We start from the raw sequence: 22,610 nt of genomic DNA, 5'->3' as shown, positions 1-22,610 counted from the left end.
GCCTGAACCTTATATTCTGAGGATGTCTCCTCTGTAAATCGCAAGTTAGACGTGGGCAAGCAGCTGCTATGAGATAAATTGCTCTCCCACCGCCCCAGCTGAGAGTCGTGTCTGGGTAACAGCTGCTTCAATAATGACTTTATTATGTGATGGATGAATTCTTGGTTGCTTTACAGATGTTGAAATGACTCGGGCCAAATGAAATTGCACGTATGACTGTTCATTTTTCCTCAGTCCACTCACAGTGGTGCGGGAAACAGCCCAGTACGGGGCAGAAGGAACACGTGACATGCCTCTTCAGAGGCAGCGTCAGCCTTGGGTGCTTGCTGTTGGAGAGCCGCACGAAGCTGGCCAATGCGCCAGTGCGGCAATGCTGCTCCATAGCTGGCCCTGCTGGGGTACGAAGCTCCACTCCCATCCTGGCTCTTACTCCCTCTTCTGCTTTGCATTCTGCAGTGATAGCATATGGCTCTTCTCCAGATGTAAACAGGGAAATGCAAAATCCAGTCTTCAGAAGGAATGGTCTTACTTCTCCAAAGGCCACTAGTTTGTAATGAGGACTTTTAGGGGAAATGCATGGATGCTGCTTTTCACAGGGAGTGATCTGATGGCACTTGCTGAAAAAGCAAATGGACAGCTCTCTTTTGTATTTGGAGGAATTCCTCACAAGTTCTGGGTATATGCTTTGGAATCTAACCTTAAAGAACCACCCTGACAGCTTTCAAGGACCACAATGATCTCAGAGAAAATGGGGGAGGTCGCTAAAAACTTTATCTAACAGCAAATGTAAAGGAGAGAGGTGAGCCAGGAAGAAGAGGGTTGTTGACGCCAAGATAAATAAATCAAGGTTTGTAGGGAATTTTAAGAAGAGCGTGGAAATTCTCTTACAACTTATGACCAGGTTAACGCATTACAGATCCCTGGTGGAAGACCTAGAACTGATGCATCTGTAGAGAATTGCTCAGGTGTGAGGCTGAACAGGTGATGCATGGGCTGAGGGGCCATGACAGGGCCTGCAGGACAGTGAAGTAGGATGGGGGACAGCACACAGCTCATAAAGCTTAGAGAAGCCTAACGTGTCAGAGATAAGGAAACACAAAATGTGATGGCCTACTTTCCTCATCAAGAAGAGAAATGTGAAGTCCTGAATTTAGGACAAAACAAAATGAATAGCATGAACTTCAGATGGTGAAGGTCCATCACGCATTGTCCTTTTGAGTCAAGAGAACCCATGGAGTCAGAGAAAGCCCCAGATTCAACTCTTTCCTCGCTGTGTGACCTTGGGTAGTCACCTAAACTCTCTGAGCTTTGGACTTTCCGCCTGCAAAATAGGTAGCATTGCCAGCCCCCTGGAGAGGTAAATGGTGTAATCAAAAAAAGCGTATGGCACAATGTCTGCCAACCAGGTGATCAGTAAATGATGAGCAGAACCACACAGGCACCACACTCTTCTTGTCCAATAAAGGCAGTTACAGAGAGCTCCCCATTATTCCCAGAGTCACATGAAATACCCAGAGCTCCTGACCTTGCTCTCATGCCTGCTGGTTCTGCCTGACTCCTGCACGTTGACTCAGTTTCCACTTTTAGCTCGATTCCTGCAGGTTGGGCCATTGATCCTGGTTGTCCAGGTAACATCCAGGGTCTGTCCCACTTGTTCAACATCTGCCACTCCCACACAGGAAGGTAGGGGCAAGATCTGAATAGTGGAAATAAGACTTAACAGCAAGCAGTTCACTGGGGAAAAGTGTGAAGGTTAGAGTTAACCGTAAGATCCACATGGTCAGCAGCTAGCCTGGGAGGAGGGATGGAGTGTGAACTGATTCTCAAACTCAGAGGGACCCACAGTGGACGTGTGTGCAATTTTTGGCATCAGAAAGGTTTAGCTGTGAGTATTTACTATTCACTATTTTTAAAGTATTTACTATACTCAAGACACTGGCCTGTGAAACTTGCAAACATAATTTAGTATAATCCTTTAATAGTTGTAAAAGAATGGCATAGACAAAGCTTTACAAACCAGGAAATAACTTACTTTAGGTCACACAGCTAGCAAGCGTCGAAACTGGAATTTGACACAGGATTTTACAGCTTATATTTTCTTAACAACTGTGCAACCATGATATCACCCACAAGTTAGGCTTTTCCTTTACATATATGTACATTCACTCTCTCTCTGTATCTTTCTCCCCTCCCACCCCGTTTCTCTCTCATATTATTTTTTTTGGTGTTGTATTTTGTGCGTTTTTTTTTTTTAAATTATATTTAGTAGCATCAGACCTTGCTAAATCTCTTAGAATTTTTGTCAATAGCATTACGAGTTTCTAAAAATGAAATAAAATAATGTTAAAATAAAATAAAATAAAATAAAATAAAAAAATGAAATACATTGTGTTCTGAAGTTTTAAGTATGCAAAAATACTCTCCAAATTCAGTAAGGTCTTGTTTGATGGACTGTCAAAACACATTTAGGGAACTATAAAAGTGACATATTTTAAATGGAATATCATCAAACTAGAGCTTATTTATTGAAAGTGAGCTACAAACCTTGTGTCTTAGTCTGCTCAGGCTGCTATAACAAAATACCACAGATGAGGTGTCTTATGACAACAGAAGTTTATTTCTCACAATTATAGGGCTTGGAAGCCCAGGACCAGGGTGTCAGTTAGGTCAGGTTCTGCTGAGAGCCCCTCTACTGGTTTGCAGATGGTATTAGATGTTCCTGCCAGTCATATTAACATGGTAAATGATGTCAGTATTACAAAATCACTCTTTCCCATAGCTTTTTATATTCAGCTTTACTTGTCTAAATCTTATTTGTTCCTTCCCTACCGTCTCTTCTCCCCATATGCACCACTGTGACTTTGTATTTGCTGGTGTATCTTGCCCATCTCTGTCTTTTCAATTATTCTATGTCATTTGATTTTAGGTAGATATCTTGTAGCCAGCATTTGTCCAGATTTTGCTTTTTTGGGCAGTCTGAGAAAGCTTTGGTTTTACTTCTATTTTTGTATTTATGTATTAGGCTTCAAAAATATATCCTTTTGCCTTTTTCTCCCCTGTCCTTTGCAATAATGATCAAGTTTCACCTCTTTTCCAGCGCCCATGGGTTGCATTTCTTTGTCTGTCTTTCCTGTTCTAGACTATGAGCCTCTGGAAGGCAGACTCACTTCTGTTCACTTTTCTATCCCTGTGCCATGTGCATGGTGCAGAGTGAGTGCCTGAGGAAGGTTCACGGGGATCTGGTTTCCGAATTCTGCTCTTCTGCCCAGCCCCCTTCCCAGCCCTGAATCTACCCGTGCCTTCCTTAACCTCCTTCTCTGGCCGAGCGTCCCTTGCTTGCTCTGCTTCCTCTTCTGATTCTTCTTTTGCTTTGTCCCTAAACTCACTCCAGCATTCAGAAGGTCCCTTCTCTGGTACCTGTTTGCTTTCAGCCCTCAAGGGGCTGCAGGGGTAACTCCTTTCATTCCACATAACAGGGAGACAAATAGCCGCTGCTAAGAAGTGTCTACTGAAGGTGCTAAGTACTTTTAATAGCATGTCCTCTCCAAAATGTGGTGCCTGGGAAAAGATGTTTTCTTATGAGGGGACAGACCTTTAACAAAAAAAAAAAAAAATGAGAGTTATGTATCCCAATTTGCTTCCTTATTTACACTGACTGCCAGGAAGCCCAGATTTAGATTTAGTTCAAGTGTATTAACTATCTTCACATCACATTTCTGGTAGAGTTATTTTCCTTCCTTCATTTGGATGTGTTCTGATTATTTTTCTGAACTTAAAAAACCCACTTAACTTGAAATGTTCATTTTATATTTTATTGTCATAAAAGGAGGAAATTATACTAAAAGAAAAATATAGGATATAACTATATTCTCATATGGGATTATACCATACATCCCCCCCCCAATTTATTTTAAATTGTAGTTTTATTGCAAGTTATCTCGGATCCTTATTTCAAGAGTATGTTCAAAATTAAACTTTTCTCCTTTCTTCCTTTCCTTAGCTATTTTTCTTTTTCAGACAACAGGCTGAATTGGTTGAAACATGCCATTTAAGTGTGAAATATACTAGAGATCATTGACTCAACCACCATGTAGCACAAAGGAGAGGATTTGAGGGGAGGGGCTGGCGTGGATGGAGAGGGGACCAGAGGGAAGGCAGGGGATTTACTTATTGAGCGTTGAGTTTCCAGCCCCCTTACCCACAGGCTTCTCAAATCATGTGATTTCCATTTTATGAGTGAGGTCAAAGGCTCACAGTGTTTAAATGACTTGCCTAAGATCTCATTTCTTTCATTGGAGAAGTCCAACGAACTCACTGTCTCATGATCTCCCCTCGTTATCGTTTCCTAGTCTTCCTTTCCTCCTCTCTTCCTGATTTTAGGTAACAGCTCTGCTATCTGCTCGCTCACCATTCCAGAAACTCAGGAGTCATTGGCATCCTCTCTCCTTCCCTGAAAAATGAAGCTAACTCTGCTCTTTGATGTCTTTACTCTGCTCTCCTACCTTTCCCATTGCTTACACTGAAGTCTGGGCTCAAATGGTTCTTGCTTAGGACCATGTGGCTCGTCTTCTTGCTCATCTCTCTTCTTTCAATGTCTCCTACTCCAATCTTCCCTCTATGTGGACATTTTGTGGTTGTGATATTTCTGAACAGCAGATCCAACCACACTCCTCTTTTGCCTTCAAGTAAAAGTCCCCGGCCAACCATCTCAGGATTCTCATGATTTGTGCCTCTTACATTCTTTGCAGTCTCCTCTCCCTTGCTCTTCCATATGCATCCTATGTACCAGCCACACTGATTGCTTTCTAGATTCTTGAATCGTCACCAGTTTTCATGCCTCCAAGCTCTGTTTGAATGTTTTGCTCTAGTGGGAATGTTTATCTCTTGCATGGTGAACATCTCTCTTTCAAGACATAATTCAAGTTTCTACTCCTCTCTTCATTTTCCTTACTCCATTTTCAAAGGTGTTGAGCACAACCTCTTTCTACTACTCTGCCCTGTACATATTTATATGATATCATTTCCACACTGTGCCACAATTATTTCATTCTATATTTGACTAGATTACTTGATTGTAACTTTCCTGACTTGACAAATTTTATTCTCATTGCATTCCTAGTGTCTAGTCCTCAGCATGTTTTTGATTAGTGTATGAATATTTTACTTCCTTAAAGCTAAAGGTTTATATTAATTGTAAGTATTTCATAACTAAAACAAAGTAGATAAAAGGCATGTATGTCAATGGGACAACTGCTCAGTTTATTATAAGAGCTGATGAATGGGACATGCTGTAGTTGATAACTGGAAGATGGCTTAGAATGGATATGCAAGTAGACTCAAGAAACATTCAGCCTTCTGCAATGATCATTGGATTTTCCTACCTTAGTAGCCATTGTTGAGTTTGAGAGGCCTTCCTACAAGTTCTGAATAAGAATAAGAAAAAGAATTAAAGTAACAGTAGGTTAAAATTCAATAATCAGTTTTATTCCAGGTAAAGCTGAATTGGAGAATGCAGCTTAGACCGCAGCTTAGACCTAATGACAAAACTGGGCTTCCTCCTTCAGTGCTCCCTTGGCTTTGGCTGATTTTTCCAGGCTTAGAGACCTGTGGCAACAGGAGCTGAGCTGGAGGTGGGAGGCTCACCGGCTGGGAAAGTAGCCTTGTTGGGCAGCCTAGGTTGAGAAGATGAAGCGGCCAGATGCAGATGGCAACCCTGCACCATATTGCCACAAAATGAAGGAATGATGTCACACTCTCAGGATCCCACCAGTCCTCGGGCAGAGTGTCTAAGGGGAAGTAACAGAATGCTCTCTTTAATAGCCCCCGAAAAGGTTAGTTTCTATTTAATGCACCAAAGCAGGAGCACTAGAAGAGAGAGGGGCTGGTTCTTCCCAGCAGGAGTCATATGACAAATCAGTCTCTTAAACTTGGAGTCCCAGGACCTCGGATATCTTGGTCCAAAGAAGTCCCCTTTTCGTGGATGGCGTCTGGTACCTCCTAAGTATAAAATGGTATGACTCTTGTCTGCTTTCTTTTACCTAACCTTTATCATTTTATTAGGATGATGGGTACATCAATAAATGCTCCTGACATGAAAGACATCCGTGTTAATATCATCAAAGCTTAATGTAAAGGAAGCATCAATTCGACACTCAGGAGTGAGTGCTCTAATGGGAAGTATAATCACTTGGGCATTACTATGGATTATAAAGGAGTTTCCTCCTGCAATTTATGGAGGGCTCTGGACCATGCCGTCTCAGCCCAGATCAATCTGTAATTGCACATTTTGGTGATGGTAAAGGGCAGTGACCTGAAAGCACCTAACACTTCTGTTGCAAGTCCAGAGTGGCGTGTGCTGTGAATTCCACATCTCTTGGACCTTTCTGACCTCCCTTCCAGCCCTCGGAGTTTATGGTCCAAATACGCCTCCAATGGTACTAACCTCAGAAAAATCCTTTGCTGGGTTCTGACCCATATTTTATTAATTCATAGTTACATTTATTTAGTTCTGGCTAAATGTATTTCTGGTCTATGGGTTTTCACTCTTTTCCATTGCTAAATGTGCTCCTTTGAAGTGTGATGTGTTTAATTTGGTCAGTTCCATAACTTATATAATGATAAGGAAGGAAAAAAAATGATAGAGAAAGTCATGGTCAGGAAGCAACAGTGTAAAATGAATAGATCATATTTTTACCTGGTGGGGCTGATTTTCTAGATGACTGGAGATGGTCTTAGAAGGATCATTCCTTACTGATGCTCACAGCCTATGGTGGCCTGGCAATGGTCAAGAGTCCCCTAGGCCTGGGCTTCTCAAATTTTACGGTAAATCGGGTATCATGTGATACCTGATTCTGCATGTCTGGGATCAGGCTTAAGAGCCTGCATTTCTAACAAGCTTGCAGGTGATGCTGATGACTGAGCAGCAGGAACTTCAATTACCAAATCAAAACACCAGCTCCCCATTCATCATAATTAATTTTATTCCACAGCATGTTTAGGGGAATGTTATTCTCAGGAAGATGTTTAGGATTAAAATAATTAAAAAAAAATCCTGGAAAGTCCACACATTATGTATCTCTTCTTTTCATTAAATATATATCTGTTTGGCAAAAAATGTTAGACTCTTTTGTACAAAAACAAAGCCAAAAAAAAAAAAAAAAAACCAAAACAAAACAAAAAACGAAACCAAAAAAACAAACCAAAAAAACCCCCCAAACCAACAACCCGGAACCCTTGCAAATCGTCAATACCTGTAATAATTACAATGATGTAAACGTGGATGCCTGACAGCTTGACCATCTTGTGAAACCTGTTGCAGCAGAACCCCCGGGAAAAGGACCACCAAACCCTTAGACAGCAGCTGCCTACCACGAAGGCGTTCAGTAGATTAGAGATGGAGCATGCCGACTGATTTCACCATCTGCGCCTTCAGCTAAGGGGCTGGAAGGGTGCGTGGCGATGAAGAAGGCAGGTCGGGGCTGGGGCCGGAGAGGAAGCCTAAGACTAGCTGGGGGCGAGACAGGTGGTCCCAGGCACAGGGCAGACGTGAAGTGGGCATGGGACCTGCGGACTGTGTCGGGGAGACCCCGCGCGGGCGAGAACTAGGTTGAGGCTGCCGCTGCTGCTCTTGGAACCAGAGAGGAACAGGGCAGGCGGAGACAGGGATGGGGGAGGGAGGAGATCTGGAAGCAGATTTCAGTTCACATAGAACTGATGGTGGAAGCAGACCCGAGAGAGAAGGGGAACGAGGAGGTGGTGTTTGGTCTTCTCTAAAGTAGCGAGACTGTTTCTTCCAGACACAGGCCCTGGGGCACGCCCCGGGGACGGGCTGCAGGTTTGGGGGCAGTCCGGTGCTGCTGGCTTCCACACTCCAGGAGGGGAGGGCTTGCTGCCGGCATTAGGATGGAGGGGCCCTTTGGCTCTCTTAGCGGCGGTGGGCTTTGCTCTTCTCTCACCTTAGACTGCAGCAACGGGAGGCGACCTAAAGCAATGGAGTCTAGAAACAGAATCAGGGCGGTGAGCAAGGTGCCGGGGAGGGGCAGGAGAATGCGGGGGCTAGAGGCCAGGCCAGAGGAAGTGCTGACCCCCAGCTTTCCTCTACCACAAGGGGATTCCAAGGCGTGGGTGTCTTTTCATTCTTCTCTCTTGTTAGCTAGGTTTTCCAGTTTCGGAGGGGGTGCTTCTGGGCCCGGCACTTCAGTTACAGTCATAGACGAAGTCATAGTTGCTGGGCTCCTTGGGGATGGGTGGAGGTGCATCGGGGATCTGAATGTTTTCCAGGTCTAGGAGGCGGAGCTTAATTTCCATGCTGAGCAGGGTGTCCAAGTCATTCCGCGTCAGGTCACTCATCATGTCTTTCCCCAGCAGCGCGTTCAGCCCGTCCGTCCAGATACAGTACTGGTGGGAAAGGAGGTGACAATGAGAACTACCGATGACAATTACAAGAGGAATCACAACAGCTAACATTTACTGATTACCCAACGTGGGCTAGGCTCTGTGCTAAGTGCTTTGCCTACATCATCATTTAATATTCACAGCCTCTCTGTAAAGGTGACACTTCTGTTAGCATCTCTGTTTTCCAGATGAGGGAACTGAGGCAATGAGACGTTAACCCACCTGATAGTACATGGAGTGGGTAGGATTTGAACTCATGCAATCTGCCTCCAGTGCCTGCACTCTTTTGTGCAAATAATGCCCCTCTAGGTGACAGCAGGAGGATCTGAGTTCTCCATGCTTGTGCAACATAATATCTCTAACATCCCACCAGTGAGTGTATGACATTAAGGTATTGGTAGAATAACTCCCAGCACCCCTGGACTCAACATCAGGTCAAGCTTGCTTCTGTCCTGACTCCAAGCTTGGTCCTTGGTCTAGCAGCTAATCGCTGCCTATCCGACCAGATTCCTAGTGCTCACAATGACAACCCAATCCCACCCTGGAGCCAATGGTAGCCAATGGCATTTCCCAGCAAAAGGTCTAGGAAATAGCCACGTGCAGCCCAATGTCTGGTGGGGAAAATGGATAAAATTATTGGGTGATCTTAATAGAAGGTGACTCGGCTGCCTGTCTGGGAACCTCTTCCACCTGGGTCTCCAGTTTCCAGGGTTTTTCTCCTCCAGGTCTCTGGAGCCCGATCCCTGGGGACATCACCGGCTTTCAAAAGCACTCCATAGTACCCACCTAAGAATTTGGTTCTTCCCCTCTTGTTAAAATTAATCTTGCCCTTTGCCTCTCCAGTAGATGATGAACTCCTTGAGGAAACGAACTGTGCTCTGTTTATCTGAGGACCTGCCTTGCTCTTGTCAGCTTCCTTCCCAGAGACTGAAGCCCTGCCCTGCCCTGGTGTCAGAGCCATGATACCTGGTGGAAGAACTAGCCTCTGCTGCCAGCATCTCAGAAACCTTGCCGGATGCTGTGCTTTGCTCACCTTTTAGGAGGTTCTAATTCTATACAGGACTTCCTTGATAGCAATTTCTCTACTCTTCCTGTCACACTGGACTTCCTTCTAGAATGTGCTCTAGATTCCCTCCTCTCCTGCTCTCCCTGGGTCAAGCTGCAATTCCAGACCCTACTTAGCTTGTCCTTTGCACCATGGTTACCTGGGCTACGGTCCAGAATATGACAGCAGATCTCAACATAAAGTACTACAAGACGGCAAGCACTATACAGATCTCAAGTCATAGTGATGTGATAGAAATTTACCATGATGCCCATCGGTGGCACCACTTTTTAAGCCGAGGAGGTATACCATGGGTGTATTATGAGACCTGTGTCTGAGTGGTACAGTCCTGAACTGTAGAACTTTGGTTCTGCCTGGGCTATGTGATCTCAGCCAAAGCGTTTTAATTCCTCTAAACATCAGTTGAGTGCTAAGGGATTTCTGGAACTATGAGTGTCCTCATGAGTACCTTAGATAGATTCTGAAAACATCTAACACATTCATTTCCTCATAAATAACCTTGATAAAAGGGGATACCTAGGTCCTACCCTGCATATCCTGATCTTGTAGATCTTGGGTCGGGCAATTTTATTTAGAAAAGCTTCCGGCTAATTCTGATGTACCTCCGGGCATGGGCACCACTGAACTCCAGGCTCTTTAAGGCCCCTTCCAGCTCCGACACTGTTTGATTGTAAATCCCTAAGTGCTAGGGATTACTGCTCTTTGTACACAGCCTTCTCAGTCCTGGCTAGCTTCCTAGTACAGATTAATTTAACCCACAGGAACACTTCCGTGGTGCTTTTCTTTTGAGAAGCAGCAAGCACAGAAAATTTTATTAAAAAGTACATCAACCAATAAATAAAAATTCTGTAGTACTGAATCTGAGTGGGAAATATCAATATGAACATATGATGTATTTTGTCTTAAAAAAAAGCATAGCGTCAAGCTCTGTACAAAAAGGTCTAATTATAATGGCCAACCAAGTAGTCATAGGTACACCTGATGTCTAGATTCTGGTTGCTTACTACCAAAAGGAGCCAAAGCTCCAGAGAGAAAAGGCAGGGAATGTATGAGATAAACCTGGAATATCTTGTTGTGCCAGAATGCCTGAAAGTTGTCAAAGACATTCGTCTATAGGACTCAGAAGCCAACCAGAAGGGGTTCTTGCTTCTTTAGATGGGTTAATTTGGACACTGATAATGACAATAACTACACCCTATTGAAACACAAATATGTTTAAATCCATAACTTCATAATGATAAACACCAAAAAAAAAAAAAAACCCTCATTGGTCTCCTATGGAAGATGCTCATTACTTTGTAAAGCAGTAAAGGGAATCAAATGTTTATCCTGCTTAGCATATATACACCGTATAACCTCAGGGTAACCAAATAATTGGTAAGTCCAGTTTCTCTTTATGTAACTATCCCATTAACAAATGAAGAAGGAATAACAGACTTGGAATATCAACCTTTTCCAAAGTCTAATGGATCCAAGGATCTAGGCAATAGTCATTAATGGCTGTAAACATCCCCATAAGAGGGACAACTGGACATCGTGGAAGAATATGATACCACTGCTGCTTAAAGCTGAGCCTGAATGTGATTAATCGTCTAACTACCACTTAATCGGAAATGCAGGAGACAGATAAACTTGTGAAATGATAGTGCAGGCTGTGGTGAGCAGAGTAATACCCTCCTTTTAAATAAGATCATGTCCTAATCCCTGGAACCTATGAGTCAGGTTACATGGCAAAGGGCGTTAAGATTGCTAACCATCTGACCTTAACATAGGGATCTTAACTGGGATAATCTAGGTGGTCCCAATGTGGTCCAAATGGTGGTCACAAAGGTCCTTAAAAGTGGGAGAGGAAAAGAGAATAGGAGTGAGAGAGAGAAGTGGCAGAGAGCGGGAGACTGGGGTGTGGAAGAGGAGGTCAGAGGATGCGGCATGAGGACTCAACCTGCCATTACTGTAGATGGATGGAGGTGAGGAATGAGCCAAGGGATGCAGGTGACCTCAAGAAGTGGGAAGGGTGAGGAGATGGATTATCTCCGGTCCAGAAAGGAGTTCAGCTCTGCTAATACATTAAATTTAGCCCAGAAAGACCTGCATCCAACTTCTGATCTCCAGAATTGTGAAATAATAAATTTGTGTTGTTTGAAGCCTCTAAATTTGTGGTCATTTGTTACAGGAGCCACAGGAAACTAATACACAGAATTAAAATCAGCAAAATCTAGACTATTTGCAATGCTACCAAATAGATGAGCTTTTTCTTTTTTTTTAATTCTTACTTTTCATTGAAGTGTAGTTGATTTACAATGTTAGTTGTATACACAATGTTAGTTGTATACAATGTATACAGCAAAGCAATTCAGTTATACATATATATACATACATGTACATTTTTTTTCAGTTTCTTTTCCACTATGGCTCATTACAAGAAATTGAATATAGTTCCCTGTGCTATACAGTAGGTGCTTGTTATTTATCTACTAAATTGCAAGAAAAAAAGGGCACATGCACATGTTCATGAGAAGGAAAGAGAGACCAGGAGGAACCCATGGATTCGAGGAAACTAAAGAAACATGTGAACCAATTGCTATATATGGATCTTATTTGGATTGTGATTTGAACAAAGTATAAAAGAAAAAAAAGTACGGAACTGAGAAAGCTGGAGAAATCTGAAAATTTCATATTGTGATATTAAAACATTATAAAATTGAGTGTGATAATGGTATTGTAGTTATGTTTCAAAGTGGACTCTTTATTACTTAGAGATGCACAGGGGAATATTTACAAATGAAATGAAAACTGTTGAATACAGCTCCCTGTGCACTACAGTAGGGCCTTTTGTTCATCTATTCTGTATATAGTAGTTTGTATCTGCTAATCCCAAACTCCAAATTTATCCCTCCCCACTCCCTCCCCCCCACCCCATAACCATAAGTTTGTTTTCTATGTGAAAGCAAACTTGTTTTTCTGTTTCTGTTTTGTAAATAAGTTTATTTGTGTCCTTTTTTTAAGATTCCAGTATACCAGAAACTGACACAACATTGTAAATCAACTGTACTTTAATTAAAAGAAAACCCAGCAACAACAAAAATGATGACAGCTGGATGTGCTCCAGAATAATCTGGGGGTGTAGCTGCTGGGTGTGGGTGAGAGTACAAGTGACACCCCACTGGCCGTGAGCTGATTGCTGAAGCTGGGTGATGGGCACTGGCAGGAAGTCGTGAGTCCAGGTCCTGCTTTTTCCTTCCAAGCTACACAGCGCCAGGGCCAAGGAGGCGGCGCTTCTGGAGCAAGACCACCATGGTTTAACTCCCAGCTCTGTCACTTACTACTTACTACTGCTTTGATCTTGGACGAGTTTCTTAACCTCTCTGGGTCCCATTTCCCTTTTTTATAAAATGGGAATAACATTAGTTGAGATTTTTTATAGTTATACAGTGAGGATTAAGTGAGGTGAAGTACATAAAAGCATTGCATGGTGCCTGGGACAGGGTCTTGCAGTTATAATTACTATTATATTTTCTATCGCTGAGGTCTTCAATCTTGGGCGGCCTCTCTCTCCTCCTTTGATAAATGAGGATATCTGTAATAGAACTTTCCATTGTATGGGGTGATTATGCAAATAATATGAGGTAATAGGTCTGGGAGTGGTCTGAAGAAATGAAAAATGGTGGCAGATATGAATAAAAATTTGGCAGTCCTAGAACATTTATCCTTATCTGAAATTAATGTATACTGGGAAAAACAGCCTTGCATAGGTTTAAACAGCATTCACAGTCCTACTATTTTAGGTAGTTTCCTATACACCTGTATATATCTTGAATACGGTGGCCTGTGTACAACTGAAATTTTATTTAAAAAGAGAAAACAGTAGGACACAGTATCTATTGTCAGGAAGATGAAGACAAAGTCATCCCCTTCTGTGAATTAAATGTCAAATAACACAGAATTATATTTAAGCACCATTCTAAATGCAGGATTTGCATCTAATCTTTCTTCTCTCTTTGGGATGTACAATTTTATTCAAAAGCTTCAAACCAGTGAAAACCAAATACAGAATAACTTCTAAACGAGCTAAGTCTCCTAGGGGAAACGAGGAACAAAATTCAAATTCTATTAAAATGTTCCTTCCTCTCTAAAAGCTTTTATGCAACCACATGCATGACAAAAATTTGAATGGTATCATCTAAAAAAAGAGTTTCAAGCATGATGGTGGGTTCTAGTTTACAAGAAAGTTAAATCAACCATAGTTGCTACTTCATCAGACAAATGCATTTTCCTAGATTTATGCTAAATATCTTAAATATAGCTGACAGCATACTTCAAGAAGTGAAACAAATTATACATATAACAAGATGTCAAAAGGGAATAAAAGCATCTCAAAAATAAAATTCCAACAGCAGAGACAGCCCTAAGCCTCTTAAAATAACTTAAAGAAACATGGTAGAAAACCTACTTCATCAAATGTTTTAAAGAATAGAAACAAGTTTATTATGGGAAAATTCTGACCCAAAACTAAATATTCAATGAAAACCAAAGCTATAATGAGGGCTGATACTTCCTCTGGGTTAATAATTATGCCCTTCCTGAGGATGAAGCATTTGTATATTCTTTTCTTTTACCACGAATTCTTGATCAAGCTAGTAAGAAGTTGAACCTGTTATAACTTGGCAGTTTTTCTAGAGGTTTCTATCCTATTGCAAGTCAACAAGATGTTCCTTTGTTCATGATTTTTCTCAGGTAAGCTTTTTTAAAAATGAAATTTCTTTCTTTCCAATATTTTGTACTGGCTTGCTTTTTTTTTAGAGAAAATAATGGCATTTTCTCATAAATGAACCCCACTGAGACCCTTACCTCATGCTTGTCAGGAGCTATGAAGTTCAGCTGACAGTTTGAGTCATACAAGATCGAGAAAGCAAGTTCAAGCACCTCCTACAAGAGATTAGAGAAAACACCACGTTGAGGAAGATTGGCACATTTGTTGTGCAGTTACAGATGGCTGCAGGTTGAACCTGGAACAGTGCCTCCAATGTGTCCAGACAAGAGGCGCAGCGGCGAGGCCGACGGGAGGAAGGAGCATGCTTTTCAAGGTTCACATCACATTCCTTTCTCTCTGTTCTGCATGAACCATCTCATTTCATTCTCAGGACTGTGCATGTAGCAAGTGTTCAGAGAGGCAAGAAGCTCAGAGAGGTTAAGTGAGTTGTCCAAGGCCACACAGCCCCAAAGCTGTGCTACCCTCCTGGAAGAGATACTGAAAAACAGTAAACTCTTTCCCAATCGGCAGAATTATGAGCCGCACTGCCTTCTGTCACTGCCAAACAGACAGATGTCCGTAGGGGTATAAACTTCCTAAAACACAGAATTTATGCAAGAGATAATGAGGCTCTGGATGAACCCATTATCTGTAGGTAACATGCCTATCCTTTGAGCTTTGAATGACTATAGAGCAAAGGATACATAAAACATAGATTTTATCCTGTAGTAGCTGCAGATATAAAGGAGAGCATGGGCCCAAGTGTCAGAATACCTGGGTTCATTCGTTGGTGAGTGTCTATTGAGTACAGACTGTGAGCCAGACCCAAAGGACCAAGGACTAAGTGACACTGTCACTTCCTTGTAGCTGAATGACCTTGGCTGAGACACTCAGTGTCATGTCTAATATGCATGTTAAAATATGCTTCTCAAATTGTATGCACTGTGTAATATTGGGTACAATGCTTATTCCATTGGTCTAAGCAGGCAGCAGGGTACAACCTTCGGAAGACAGAGTCATTGCAGATCTCAGCACCCTAACACTTCCTAATTTGGAGGAAGCAGCCAAGTGAGTCCACATCGGCGCTCTGGGTCACTGTAACGCACATGTGCCAGCCTGTCTTCCTGCTCTGTGTCTGTATCAGGCACTGCCGGTGACTGCTCCTTTCCCTCGTGCTGTGATCCGGGGCTGCACCCTCAGCAACCACCCACAAGGCATTTTCTTAGGGGTCAGATCACTCCACATCATTCTCTACCTCAACATCTGTCAGAGGATTTGCCTTTGGCTAGTAACTCACAGCAAGAATGCCCCAGAAGACAGAAGGCAGGAAGATGATGAGGTCAGTCTCCCAATTTCAGAATTTCAGATGAGTTATTTAAAGAATTCTTCCAAAGTTAACCCCGAAGGCTCCACATTTGCTGGATGCCTCTTATGACACAACCAGCTATCAGGCTACTTGTGGCTCTTGCGGAGTCTGTCTGTGTCTGGCTCGCCTCTGGCTGTCTGTCCCCTCTTGAAGGGAAAGTAGCTCTTGTTCTGAGCCCAGACCTCCCAGCATCTCACACGCCTATGGCGTCCTTGCCTCACCAGAAATAGAAACAAGTGAAGGAAAGAATGCCCGATTCTGCAAAACTACCCCCTGTTCATTTTTCATTTTTTCTTCCTTAGGATTCCATGCAAGCCTGCCCAGTGAAGATCAATAATTTTAAAAAAGAGTTCACCAAAACAAACAAGAACAATTTTCCCATAAGTCTGACATCTCTTTTGGGTCTTTTAGTTTATAATGAAAATGGTCATGGGCCCTAGCAGTGGTTACATAATTGGTGTCATCCTTTTAAAACAGTCAGTAAGGCAATCCATATCAAGAACCAGGGATGCCACGCCTGGGGTTACTCTAAAAAAAAATTCAAAAGGAAGCAAAAGCTGTATATTGTTATTATCTGTAAGAACATAATATGAGAAATTAAATGAGTGAAATAAACGTCCTCCCTTCTTTGGGTAAACCACTAAAAAAATCACAAATTAGCAACCCAAATTAATGCATGCAGTCAGACATTCAATATACTTAAAAAATCTGGTCTTCAGTGAAAAAAGCAGGAGAAATGAACATTATATATATATACTGATCACAAATATGAACAATGTCCACCTGTGGATGAAGACTGACAGTGAACATGTGAAATGAAAATGATTATATTAAGGTGCTGGGATCACAGGTGATTATTTTCTTATTTCAAAAAACTAAAAACTTTTTTTCCAACAAAATGTTAAGCCCTAATCTCATAAATTCATTAAAATTTTTCTTCGATGGGAAATATTGATATAAATAATGATTTATTTACTAATCTTACTGTCATTCACTAGGAAAACTCTCTGACTCATACTTGAGAGACTGGAGAGAAAAGGGCTTTGCTTTTGGGTACGCAGTCAGCACATCACAGGGGCACGAGGTGACCTTCGGAGGGCAATAGGAAGGTGAAACTGACAACAGGTTTCTGGCTGACGCTGGACCATGACGGCCACTTTGCTTGGGGCAGGCACGTGGCTAGCCATCCCCTTGCTCACAACAGCAGGTGTGAACACCATCAGAGTGCAGACGCGGCCTCCTGACTACGGGCTGAAGTCACTCGAGACCAGAGTGTCAGTGTGGTTGTCCTTTGTGACACTTTCTCTTCCCCAGGGCATGGAGAAGGAAGAAAAAGGAGGGGGGCTGAGAGCTTTGGGCTTTGCCTTTCTAAGGCGTATACCAATAAAGACGTGAATGAGCAGAGCTGTCATGACCTAGATTCCTGATAAATACAGGCAGGAAATGGGAAATTCATGAGAATGTCAATCCCCACTTTAATTTCGCCAAAGCTGCCTGGGAGGGGCTGGAGGAATTAATTCTCTGCCCCGCATGCCTGCGTTAAATATTAAAGGCTGCTATCATGTATAATGAGTTTTATTGACTTCCCTGGCTGGCTGTCATTGGGGCATTGGTGGAGGTCAGCTCTCCAGCACTTCGAGCAGGCAGGCGGCAAAGTTGGGGCGATGGCCCCTCTTGGGCTAACACTCCAGAAGCGGCCACCTGTCCAAACTGTCTGTGAGGGAGAGAGGTGCCAGGAGGTGGTGGAGCAATCAGCTGTGGATCTGGGGCAGCGTCCCCCTCGGGGGTCCCTGTCACACACCACAGTGTTCTCAGACGTCTGATGCTCTGGGCTCTGCTACTTACTGCGTAAGGTCTTTCGTTCCCCCTGGATTTGATTCAGTGAAAAATCATGTCCAAGAGCCATTTATTTCTATCCTCTGTTCCACTAATTCACATCTCCCACCTCCCTATGTGGAGGAAGGCCTGGATAAGTGAATTCTGGGGTGAGAGGAAACAAGAGGAACTGATCCCTTGACCTCTGACTCCATATTCAACCCTCTGGCCTTGGGACCAGCAACAGGCATGCTGGGTCGGGGGATGCTCAGAGAAATTCTAGGCATGATAGTGTCTTGGTCTGGGGATTGCCATCTTCCAGGGGTCAAATGATGGGCTGACTGAATAGAAGAGTAGTGTTTTATACACTGTATTTTCAGAATACAGCATTGGCTGCCATTCCTTGTATTGTTTTGGGCTGACTTGCCTCATTTGGCCATCTTGCCCAGCATTCACTTTAATTATGTTGGCTCTCCACCATCTATCCAGGTCACCTTGAGGGCTAAGCATTTTGATTAAAGATGCAGGATATGACTTGGCATGCATGTGAGCTAAATACAGCCAGAAGAAACAGTAGCTTTCATAGCGATAAAGCATTGCTGCTCATCTATATACGTGTGAGTTTGAGTTTCTATATTAGAAGGCAGTTATCAGTCACTCATGTAGTATATAATAAGAAAGGGTATAGCTTTCTACAAGCATCTATAATGTTCTGGTCCCAATCTATCTTAGCATTATCAGCCAATAGTTCTTCAACTCATTTTTGTGTCTCTGGTCCAGCAATTCAAAACTCTGAATTCAATGTCTCTCAATCAGAGGATGCTCTTTCATACGTCAGAAGGCCCCTGTACCTTTGCACATACTGTTTCTTCCTCCTAGAAAGTCTTCCCCTTGTTTGCTCACCTGGTTAGTTCCTTTTCAAACCCCAGCTCAGACACCATTTCCTCCACAAGCCTTCTCAAGTCTCCCAGGCTCTCCTTGTGTTTAAATTTACTGGGGCATAGACAACATTGGATTGTAACTGCGTATCGGTATGTAAGTCTGATATCTGCTAGACAGTAGGGCCAGGGGCGAGGTTGTATTTATCTTTGGATTCCTAGCAGCCGGCACAGGCCTGGTATAGAGAAGACACTCAATATGAGCATGAATGATAAATGAAGTAAATCTGAATAAAATGCTTTTTGGTTAAGACCAGGGCTTTCAAGCCGATGCTAGAACATTAGCTTCTAGTACAATCTGCTTCTCATTTCAGATACATAAATCATAGTGGAAAAACAAAAGCTGGACTCCGGACATGGTGAGATGAGAGCTTTTCTTATGTCAAATATATTCCCATGCCTTTCACTGAGATCTGGTCAAATCTTCCCTTGGGCGCTTACATATTAACTGTTTAACTATAAGCCCCAAATTCAGTGGGATAAGTACCAGGAATGCCCACTTCCAAACACACAACAACAACTTAGCTTTCTTTTGTAAACTGCAGAGTTTGTATTGAGAATTCTTAATCCCTAAAAGTTAAATTCTTCCAGTTGAATTTCCATTCACCCATGATAATTCTTTTCAAGTGTCAGAAATTTCCTAATCTCTCGGTGAAGAAGCCAGTACTTTTGGTCTCCACAGAAACTCTGTTGCATCAACTTCTGTTAAACACATCAGACCCTAGGCTCCAGGAGGACGGGGCCATGAATGCCCGCTCATCACTCTGTGCCCAGAGTTCATCTTACCAGGAGCTCCAATGCTGACTGGGTGAATGACTCTACAAACCAATGCCTCTGCCTCAAGGGAAAGGATCAGTCCCCTTCCTGTTTCTATTTCCAGGGCCTGAGACAGTGCCTGGCATGTACAATGTTTAATGAGTGAGAAATACTATCAGTTACCAACGTTTTGCAGTAACAAAGTATTTCCCTTAATGATGCTAACGTCTCAGTTTGCCCTGTTCAGTAATTAAGCTAATGGAGAGTCCTGTAGCACAAAATGTCAGAATTTATTCTCTGGCTGAAAAAACTCAAGAGCCAGCGACAGGCCTTGGTTGCTGCCCACTACCATGCACTGACAGACCCCCTATGGACACATTTTGATCAACTCTCCTTTTTAGCTGCAGGTCTCCCCTTTCCTATCCAGAAGTCCCAGAGGTAGGGAGGAGCAGATCTCCAGAGTACTGGAGAAGTGGTGTGGGTACGGGTGAGTTAAGGAAATAAATTATTAGCATTGTAGATTTCCTTTCTACCTTTTGATGTTTTGCCTGATGAACTACGTGTACTGACACTATTAACAAGACAAACAATTTTCATTTGTATACAAATGAAAAAGCCAGACTGGCAGAGATAGTACTGCCTCTCTCAACCCTCAAAGCAGCCTGGAAGAGCTGGAAGTGGATGGAATATCTGCGCCAGTGAATCCCAGGAAATAGCCTCAATTTTCAGCCTTATCTATGTGTTTATAGCAGTGTGTCCCATTTACTCATCTGTCCATCCATCCATCCACCCATCCATCCATCATCCATCCATCCTTCCGACCATCCACCCATCATCCATCCATTCTCTATCTATCCATCTCTATCCATCATCCGTCCATCCACCCATCATCCATCCATTATCCATCCATCTATCCATCTGTCTATCCATCTAATTTTCTGTAAGTGTCATTACAATTTTTTAAAAAAGGGTTGGAAATGTCATTTACTCAGTTTGTTTTGTTGATGTCTTCTAAAGGGAGAGGATCTGATGCAGGAAAGTCAAGTTTACCCACACACATCATATGCTCAAATGAGGTCATTATCTTCACACCTGTTTTGATACTAGTATCTGGTGTGTCTTATTTCATTCTTCCCCTTGGTTAGTCAGGCTAGAACTCAATTTTATTTCTTTTTCAAGAACCAAGTTTTGGTTTTGTTGATTTTCTCTACTGTTTTCCTGTTTTCAGTTCCACTGATCACTAATATTTATTATTTCTTTTCTTCTGCTTGCTGAAGGCTTAAATTGCTCTTCTTTCTCTAGTTTCCTAAGGTGGGAACTTTATTGATTTTAGATCTTTCCTCTTTTCTAACATGTGCATTTAATGTTATAAATTTCCTTTTAAGCACTGCTTTCACCACAACCCACACAGTTTGATAGAAGTTGTATTTTCATTCTAGTTACTTTAAAACATTTTGTAATTTCTCTTTAGCCTTCTTCTTTGAACTGTGGGTTATTTAGGAGTGTTTTCTTAAATTTCCAAACACTTGGGGGGGACTTTCCAGCTATCTTTCTGTTATTGATTTCTGGTTATTTCCATTGTGAACTGAGAACATACTTGGTGTGACTGTTATTCTTTCAAATTTGTTAAGATATATTTTATGGTCCAGAATGTGGTCTATCTTGGTCAAAGTTTCTTGTGAACTTGAGAAAAATGTGTATTCTCCTTGTCGTTGGGTGGATTTTCTATTAATGTTAATTAGATCAAGTCGATTGATGGTGCTGCTCTGCTCATCAACAGTCTTATTGATTTTCTGCCCACTTGATCATTCAATTACTGACAGAAGGGTACTGAAGTCTTCAGGATAATAAAGGATTTGTGAATTTCTCCTTTCAATTCTATCATTTTGCCTCATGTATTTTGATATCTTTGTCCATCCCATTACTTTTACCTACCTTATTCTTTATATTTAAGTGGGTTTCTTGTAGAAAACATATAGTTGGTCTTGCTTTTTATCCATTCTGACAATCTCTGTCTTTTAATTGGGGTATTTAGACCACTGATATTTAAAATGACTATTTATATAGTTAGATTATATCTGCCATGCTTGTAACTCTTTTCATTTGTTCTTTATTTTTTATTTTCTCCTTTTTTTGGGCGGGGGGAGCCTTCTGTTTTGAGTATCTCAATTCCTCCCTCCTGTCCCTTGTGACTTTGCTATCATTCTTCTCATTTATCCATATGCTATAATCATCCAACACATCTTACTATTATTTTAACCAAAGAGTTATCTTTTAGATAACTCTAAATCTTTACATTGATTCAAGTTTCTGACCTATGTAATTTTCATTCTGGTTGAAGAACTTCCTTTAATATTTCTTGCAGAGTAGGTCCATTCACAATGAGTGCCTTTGGTTTTTGTTTATCAGAGAAAGTCTTTATTTCTCCTTCACTTTTGAAAGATAATTCCACTGGATATGGAATTTTTTTTTTTTTCTCAACACTAAATATTTCACTCTACTTTCTTTTCACTTTCATGGCTTCTGTTGAAAAATCCACTTTAATTTTTATCCTTGTTCTTTTGTAGGTAAGCTGTTTTTCTCCTTCTGGTTTAAGATTCTTGTCTTTGGTTTTCTGTAGTAGGAATATGATAATTTGGTAGGGGGTATTTATTCTGCTTGGTATCTTATAAGCTTCCTGGATCTGTGGTTTGATACCTATCTTTAATTTTGGAAAGCTCTTGGTCATTACTGCTTAACTATTCCTTCTGTTCCATTCTCTTTCTTCTAGTATTTTAATTTCACATGTTATAATTTATGCAATTGTCCCTCAGTTATTTGACATTTTGAGTTTTTTTTTTTTTTTTTCTTCTTGGCATTTCAGTTTAGGAAGTTTCTATTGACTCATTTTCAAGCTCACTAATCCCTTCCTCAGCCATGTCAAGTCTACTAAAGAGCCCATTAAAAGCATTCTTTACTTCACTTCTATTACAGTGTTTTATTTATAGCCTTTCCTCTTGATTCATTTCTTGAATTTCCACCTCTCTGCTTACATTACCCATCTGTTCTTTCATGTTGTATACTTTTTCCATTAGAGCCTATAAACCTTATAATCATAGTTAATTTAAATTCTCTGTCTGATAATGCCAACATTTGTGTCATATTGGAATCTAGTTCTGATGACTGCTTTCCTTTTTCAGGCTGTTTTTCATTGTTTTTTGGCATGCTTGTAACTTTTTGTTGATATCCAGACATGTTGTATCAGGGAACAGGAAGTGAGATACACAGACCTTTAGACTGGTGATTTATGTTAATCTGGCAAGGAGTTGGGGGTAGGTTTAATCTTTGCTATACCTCTAAGTGCCAGAGACTTCAGATTTCTCTAGTGACCCTATTTTTGTCTCCTCTACTAACTATGAGCTTCCCTAAGTACTCCTCCTCCAAGAGAGTTTGTGCCTTCCAGATCTTTCAGCTATAATCTAGTGCTATTATTTTGGTGTCTAGTTGGTGTGGTGGTAGGATATGGATGATGTATAGCACTCTATA

General features: G+C 41.7%; 1 protein-coding gene across 11 annotated transcripts in view; it reads right to left on the bottom strand.

Annotated features, from left to right (window-relative positions):
• Positions 1–6,959: 6,959 nt before the first annotated feature.
• Positions 6,960–22,610, bottom strand: part of ELMO1 (engulfment and cell motility 1) — a 491,925-nt gene continuing 476,274 nt past the window's right edge. For 5 of the 11 annotated variants that reach the window (XM_032483698.1, XM_032483697.1, XM_032483699.1 and 2 more), the window contains 2 exons: positions 14,309–14,386; positions 6,960–8,397 (listed from right to left, as the gene is read on the bottom strand). In XM_032483698.1, the coding sequence (XP_032339589.1) occupies positions 8,197–8,397; positions 14,309–14,386 (279 nt within the window). In that variant the 3' untranslated portion in view covers positions 6,960–8,196. The remainder of the gene's footprint in view (positions 8,398–14,308; positions 14,387–22,610) is intronic. The other 6 variants (XM_032483695.1, XM_032483692.1, XM_032483694.1 and 3 more) reach the window with 2 other exon arrangements.

This window comes from Camelus ferus, chromosome 7, assembly GCF_009834535.1.
Source record: "Camelus ferus isolate YT-003-E chromosome 7, BCGSAC_Cfer_1.0, whole genome shotgun sequence".
In the NCBI taxonomy this organism is placed as follows: domain Eukaryota; kingdom Metazoa; phylum Chordata; class Mammalia; order Artiodactyla; family Camelidae; genus Camelus; species Camelus ferus.
This window is presented reverse-complemented; position numbering and strand designations above follow the sequence as displayed.